This window comes from Salvelinus fontinalis, chromosome 38 (genome assembly GCF_029448725.1).
Source record: "Salvelinus fontinalis isolate EN_2023a chromosome 38, ASM2944872v1, whole genome shotgun sequence".
Taxonomy (NCBI): domain Eukaryota; kingdom Metazoa; phylum Chordata; class Actinopteri; order Salmoniformes; family Salmonidae; genus Salvelinus; species Salvelinus fontinalis.
In genome coordinates, this window is record NC_074702.1 from 25,531,588 (window position 1) to 25,539,552 (window position 7,965).

The 7,965-nt window shown below is 40.2% G+C and overlaps 1 protein-coding gene across 1 annotated transcript; it reads right to left on the reverse strand.

Moving 5' to 3' along the window:
- Positions 1–1,006: 1,006 nt before the first annotated feature.
- LOC129837761 (uncharacterized) lies at positions 1,007–7,360 on the reverse strand. Its single transcript, XM_055904187.1, has 5 exons — positions 7,304–7,360; positions 3,940–4,085; positions 3,612–3,750; positions 2,831–2,938; positions 1,007–2,660 (listed from the first exon to the last, which is right to left on the reverse strand). The coding sequence occupies exons 2-5, from the start codon at positions 4,083–4,085 to the stop codon at positions 1,791–1,793; spliced, it is 1,263 nt and encodes a 420-aa protein (XP_055760162.1). The 5' UTR covers positions 7,304–7,360; the 3' UTR covers positions 1,007–1,790.
- Positions 7,361–7,965: the final 605 nt, after the last annotated feature.

The window sequence follows — 7,965 nt, forward strand, 5'->3', positions numbered from 1 at the left end:
TGTGTGCTCTTTAGTTTGCTTCAGTTGATGTATAACTTGACTCTCACTTCATTGTGATGTGGATATATTTTCCAGGTTGACTGCTCCAGAAGATAGAGCTCCCCGCAGTGCAGTGAAAATGGAGCAAGGTCAAGGACAATGTGATACTGTATTTCTGATTTAGTTTCTCCTCTCTCAATGAAGTCTGCACAGTCCAGATTGGCCTTAATACGATGATTAATACAAAAAAAAAGAATTACTCAAACACCTGTGTTGAAGTTCCCTCTGACGGGATGAAGTGGATGAACTGTGGGAGTGGGATACCCTGTCTGGAGCTGAACACAGCTCTGGTTGACAAAGTCTTGAAGAGAGGACCTTTTGTACACTTTGTTGTTGTAAAGAGGATATAACACAGCATCTATTTGTGGAAAATGACTTTAATTCTTAAGTGTAAGCTAAATGTAAGATCTTCTTGTCTTAGATGATACAAAACAAATGTGTTTTACTATGTTCATAGTCAAAGGTATATCAAGCTAAAGATACAACTGATTTGCAAGAGGGATGAGATTTCAACAACATTCAGAGATAGTTATTGTAGCAATACTGTAAAGTGATATAGTCCTTCAACATCATTCATGAATCCTTATGTAGCAGTGTGATGTTGTTCCCCTAGATTAAGCACCAAATTGCACACAAGGACCAATTCAAATAGGCCAGGTCAAGAGGGGATGTTAATAATTTGATAATAATAATAATAATTCAGTGTAATTTTTTATTTAATTACAGCTGCATAGCTAATGTTTTTATTTGGTGTACAAACACTTTTTCATACCAATATTGTACATACATGTGATTGTAAAAGTTTTGCATATTTTGGTTTGGCCCATCGCGGGTTATCTGTATCTCCATACCCCTTTATCGTTCTCTTTTGCTTGACCTTCGGCTAGCAAGGTATGTTGTCCTTGGCTCCGAAACTGTTTAATATACAACTGTCATAAGGTTATACAATGTACTGTTTTGCAACCATAAGTTTGTTATAGTGTGGACATTGTAGGAACTTATGTTAACAAGTTTCACAGAGTTCACTGACTGGGGTATCTGTTGTAACTTGTGAGTACTTGTGACAGTGGTTGAGTGAGTGTCCATGTGCTCGCACAGGTGCCCGAGAGCTGTGACTGCGCCAAGGGTAACATGTGTGTTGTCTCTTTGTGTGCAGGTATGTCTTTTATTTTGTCAGAATTATGTTCTGTATAGTTTTACTTGTATGGTGTGCTGTTGTGCAGCGAGTGTGTGCACACAGCACCTGTTAATTCCTTTTGGCGCTCTTTTGCTTGACCTTCGGCTAGCAAGGTGCCCGAGAGCTGTGACTGCGCCAAGGGTAACATGTGTGTTGTCTCTTCGTGTGCAGGGCAAATAAAAAGATTTCAGCGAGCAGACCGTCAAGTGTGCCAGCGTCCTAATTAAAATTACACAACGCAGAACGAACCACGCTACACTTACTCAACCTTAGGTTTCATTCATAACAGTGCAATACAATGTTTTATTGTTGTTGATATATATATATATATTCATACAGTATATACATTTAGTCTACCGTAGTAAGAAAATGCGTAAATGTATTGTTACATAGTATAGTTTCACTGGACATTAGAATTATTCCATTAGATTATCCCCCGTCCCAAATACAGTCTTTTGCCTTTTTCAGAAACATGTCAGACTTTTACATTGAAGGATGGATGGGGTGTGGCCCACGCTCTGGAAAAGCAGAGTCAAATCAACTCCCAACTATTTCACATCTCTCAATAACCTTCTTACGACTTGTTGTTAAACATCATATCCTCAAACTTGACTATCCTCCCTCTTTCGGTCACCACCTCCTTTTGCTCCCAAGTCTCAACTTCCCCATTCCTTTCCTCATAGCGGCGGATTCGCACATTTCCCGTCGTGGGGAGTGAGAATGGGAGACCCCTCGATGCCTCTTTGTAGAGAAGCTGTTTCATGACATCTTGACTGGGTTGAGTTATGCCTGATGGAACCAGAGCAGTAACCTGGTCTACCTTTGAAAGGGGAGATGGTGAGTTCTTGACCTCAGGCGTTGGTAAGGCTGCCCGCTCCCATCTTGATGGAGAAGCCGCTTGCACAGGAGCTCGCACTAGCGTCTTGACCTCAGGCATTGGTAAAGCATTGCGCTCAAATCTCGATGGAGATGGTGAACGCTGTACAGGAGCTTGAGGACGTAGCAATGTGTTTTTTACCTGAGTATGAGGAAAGGGTGTCAGAAGAGGTCCTCTTTTTTGCCCCCCGGTGTTGCCGCCACCGCCATCTACCCCTGCCCTTTGTATCTCCGGCATGATTCCGGCCATGGTGGCCCGCACTGTGGGGTCTCTCTGCACCATTCTACAGACAGCGTTACAGTACTGCTGGCCTTGGAGACTGAGGGTCTCCTGGATCTTATTTGGACAGACACTGGGGGTGTGCAGCCTGACTCTGGCACAGAGTTCAGCAATGATTTTACCCATTGCCCACACGTCCGAACGCTGGTCTCGTTGGCCCCGCCTCTGCAGGATCTCAGGGGGAGAGTAGGCCTCGTTGCCCGAATCCATAGCAGAATTTAGGCCATTGCAGAAGAATTTGGCCAGTCCCATATCAATGATCACAGCTCTGTGAGTGTCATGCTCTACCTGGAAGAGATCATTTGAGAGGGGTTGAGAAATATTGTTTTATTTCTAGTCTATTAATTTACAGTGATAATGTGATAGTGATAAACAACAGATGAACAACTGCTTCTAAAGTCTTGCATCATTAATGAAGAACATCAGAATAACAAAAACAACTTTATTGCCTTTCTCACCATGATGTTGTCAGGCTTGAGGTCCTGATGGACAATATCTTTGCTGTGTAGATAAAGTAGTCCTTCACACATGCCTGTGATGATGGTGGCCTTTATAGATGGAGTCAACTGTGGGGGAAGAAAGGCTTTGATTATCAACTGATGAGCTAACTTGCACATAGAAATGTTTTTTTTTTTTTTTCAATTTAAAGTTTTATTAAGTTTTCTTGTTTTTCAATCAACCAAGAAAACACATTCCACACTCACAGATGTGGCAGACTATAAAAATATATAATAATAATAAATAAATAAATAAACTAATAATAAATAAATAAAAATAATAACAATAATAATAAGAATGAAAAAAAAACAAAAAAATAATAATATATATATAAACAAATAAATAAAGAATAATTATTTAAAAAAATATATATATATATATAAAAACTTGCAGCAGCACTATCAAGGTTCTTATTAGCTATTTCCAGCCTTAGCTGAGATGACAAGCAAATAATTCGTTTTTAGTTTTTACAGCACCTTACACAACATGTATCTGCTCATTTCCCTAATCACCCCATTCACTCTGTCCAATTTGAAATATAGTTGAGTAGTGGAGACCAAAGTCAATCAAACTTGGGCTGTCATAGACATTTTTAATAATGTTGGGAAGGCCCCCCTGAAAATCCTGTAGGCCTAGATACTTGTTTATCAGATGTTTCAGATATGAAAGTTTTGCTATGTGAACTTTCATCAACACCGTCGTATGCATGTTTGGTGGGAGCGGTGGGATCCATAGGCCTACCTGTATTTTAGATGTTTGTGATTTGAAGATGGTTGTCTCCAGTTCCTCTCCAAAGATGAACTCCATGGGGATGATCCACTTAGAGTCCTTGAGTGTTGGATTACCCAGAAGCTTCACTATGTTAGGATGAATTGCCTTACTGGAGTCCCAGGTCACAGAGAAAGTGTGAAAGAAAATGGTGAGAAAGGGTTATGAGGGCATTGGAGTCTACAGACAGCACAACTAATCACTTCTGTAGTGACCTTCATCAGCACCCTCATCAACACCATCTCTGATATCATCACCATTTCGCAACATACCATGATAGCGCATTGTCTGTCATACTCACTTGTATACTTGACACTCTCTCTCCAGGTCTCTCCAATTGATTAAGTGTTGTGGCACCTTCTTGATTGCAGCCCAGGTGTCATTGTACTTCTCCCTGTATATCTTCCCAAAGCAGCCAGCAGCAAGAGTGCTGGTGGAATACGCCATCTAGGGGTTTGGTGGGGAGTGGGCAGTGGGGTCAAGGTCCAATAGAAATGACTAAAGCAGTGGTTCTCAATCCTGGTCCTGGGGACCCAGTGCACATTTTTGTTTTTGCCCTAGCACTACACACCTGACTCAAATCATCAAAGCCTTTTGATGAGTTAATAATTTGATTCAGGTGTGTAGTGCTAGGGCAAAAACAAAAATGTGCACTCCTTTGGGTCCCCAGGACCAGGATTGAGAACCAGTGTACTAAAGCATTCAACTCTGCGTAACATTTGTTATAGTACTATTGTTATGGTAAGTACCAGTATGTACACCCTACAGTTACTTCTCTCAAAGTTACAAAGACAAAGAGAGAATTCCAAACAGAAAACGATAATGAAGTGGGTGAGAAGGGTGTGTCTGTTGACTACAAACTAAAGAAAACAGTGCTGCAACTGTAGAACAGAGACAGTTTGACAGTTTCTCACATAGTAAGGCGGAAATTCTGTTGAAAATCTAAACTGGTATTCTAATCCAAACCAACCATCTCTAACTGAGGCATTCCCAAATACCTGATAGCAATGTAGCCTATTTATGCCAGCACAATCAAAGGTCATCAAACTCTACACAGAAACATAAAAGTCACATGCTGTGTTATATGTCATCCGTTTGTCTTATACAGTACCAGTCAAAAGTTTGAACACACCTACTTATTAAAGGGTTTTTCTTTATTTTTACTATTTTCTTCATTGTAGAATAGTAGTGAAGACATCAACACTATGAAATAACACATATGGAATCATGTAGAAACCAAAAAAGTGTTAAAAATATGTTGCCTTGATGACAACTTTGCATACTCTTTCCTGCCTTGCTAGAGCTGCCTCGATCAACTGTAAATGCTGATATTGTGAAGTGAAACGTCTAGGAGCAACAACGGCTCAACCACGAAGTGGTAGGCCACTCAAGCTCACAGAACGGGACTGCCGAGTGCTGAAGTGCGTAGCACGTAAAAATTGTCTGTCCTCGGTTGCAACACTCACCACCGAGTTCCAAACTACCTTTGGAAGCAACGTCAGCACAAGAACTGTTTGTCGGGAGCTTCATGAAATGGGTTTCCATGGCCAAGCAGCCACACAGAAGCCTCACCACCATTGGATAATAAGCTTTGGGGCTGTTTTTCATGGTTCGTACTAGGCCCCTTAGTTCCAGTGAAGGGAAATCTTAACACTTCCGCATACAATGACATTCTAGACAATTCTGTGCTTCCATCTTTGTTTCAACAGTTTGGCCAAGGCCCTTTCTTTTTTCAGCATGACAATGCCCCAGTGCACAAAGCGAGGCCCATACATAAATTATTTGTCAAGAAGGGTGTGAACTGGCCTGCACAGAGCCTTGACCTCAACCCCATCAAACACCTTTGCGATGAATTGGAACGCCGACCGCTAGCCAGGCCTAATTGCCCAACATCAGGGCCTGACCTCACTAATGCTCTTGTGGCTGAATGGAAGTCCCCTCAGAAATGTTCCAACATCTAGTGGAAAGCCTTTCCAGAAGAGAGTAGGCTGTTAAAGCAGCAAAGGGGTGACCAACTCCATGACAATGCCCATCATTTTGGAATGAGATGTTCGACAAACATACTTTTGGTCATGTAGTGTATATATACACAGTGCCTTCAGGGCCTACACACAATACCCCATAATGACAAAATGTTTTTATAAATGCTTTAGATCATGTTGTGTACCTTTCAGTGACCATTTGTGGCCTTCCATCATATATAATGTGGCCCTTACTTCTGTTCCCAACACTACAATGATTTTAAAATATTTGATGTTGGGAATGACAACACATTACAGTAATGAATTCAGAGCTTATGCTATTCAAACAAAGATGGAATTGTTCAACTTTGAGCATGTAAGTATGCAAAATGTGAAAATGACATTTCTTTCCATCAATATGCAGCTTTCTTGACATTGGCTTTACAGAAATGGCCACATTTGGCAAATTACGTTGACACCTCTAGAATGGAGCAATAACATTTGCAATCCTCTTTCCATTACATACATTTCATTCAGTGGAGGCTGCTGAGGGGAAGACGGCTCATAATAATGGCTTGAACAAAGTGATTGGAATGGCATCAAATCATGTGTTTGATGTACTTGATACCATTCACCCATTCCGCTCCAGCCATCACCACAAGCCCGTCCTCCCCAATTAAGGTGCCACCAACCTCCTGTGATTTCATTGGATACTGATATAACACACGAAATCTCCTTTGTTCTATTTTACAAAAGCAGACTTCATGCTTGTTATACATGGGAAGTTAATCAAATGCAGTTAATATAATCTTAAAGGTAGTGTAGCACCTATTTCTAAATGCCAGAAACGCATATATAAAGAGTCATTTAGAGCACCCCCAAAAAAACATGCCCAAATTGCAAACTCTTAAATCAATTCTTCTAATATTGTAATACTGTTCTAAAAGTTGTGTTTGAGGTTTTCTCCAAATCAGCTCTAACTTCGGGAAACAATCCCACAACGCCCTGTGGTCATCGTCACACGGGGAATAAAACACTTATAAAAAATGGAATACATTTTGTATTTTAAAACAAGGAAACTGTGCCGTCTGGTTTGCTTAATATAAGGAATGTGAAAAGATGTATACTTTTACTTTGGATACTTAAGTATATTTAAAACCAAATACGTTTATACTTTTATTCAAGTACTATTTTACTGGGTGACTTTCACTTTTACTTGAGTCCTTTTCTATTAAGGTATCTTTACTTTTACTCAGGTATGATAATCGGGTATTTTTTCCACCACTGGTTTTTCCACATGTTATTGCTGAAATAAGATTTTGATTGTATGAAGATTGTAATTGTTTCAATATGTTGTGAATAGTGTACAAAAATCCTCACAGCCGTTTTCCATAACTAAGTGAAGTGATGTGAAGTTAAGTGCCACTTGGTGCGCAACAGCTTACCATGTAAAGTAGGCTACAGGCAATATGTTCCTCTACTATGTGAGTCATAAAAATTACAATCTTGTGCTCAGGGCATTCCAGCAGTCTTACTGGTTTTTATATGCGAGTTGCATAAATTGTAAAATTGTAAACTAGCAAAGAATTTGTCAAGTTAAATCCCGTTTATATTAGTTACATTACATAAACTACATAAATGTCAGATAAGGTCCATTATCTGCTACCTGGACTTTAAGGTCAAATCCTATTAAATTATCCTTACCTCTGTCAGTTTACTTCAGGTATGGCTGCTGTCCTGCTGTGTCAGGTGTAAACATAAAATAACACAGCTGTGTGTCTTTATCTCTTGCCTGTCCCACCTCTAAAGTAGTCACACCCCTTTCTCTGGATATGACAGAGATTGTGGTCGGTCTGTCATACACAGAAAGTGTGCGAGGCGCATGTGCATACTATTGTTGCATAACATTTGTTAGGGTAAGTAGTGGTAAGTACACCCTACAGAGTCAATTCTCTCAAAGTCACAAAGACAAAGCGAGAATTCCAAAGAAAATATGACAATGAAGTGGGTGAGAAGGGTGTGTCTGTTGACTACAAACTAAAGCAAACAGTGTTGAAACTGTAGAACAGAGGAATTCTACAGACAGTTTCGCACATGGTAAGGTGGAAATTCTGTAGAAAATGTAGCCTGATATTCTCATCCATTCAAAACCAACCAACCATCTCTAACTGAAGCACTCCCAGATAGCACAGTACACTATTTAAGTCAGCACAGTCAAATGTTGTCAAACTCTACACAGCCACAAAAAGAGGAGAAGAGGTATTTGGAGTGGGCTTCTAGTCCGACTCAGGAGACATGGACACCATCCACCGCTTCAGAATATATTACTTGCTAATGTTCAGTCCCTGGACAAGAAAGTAGATGAG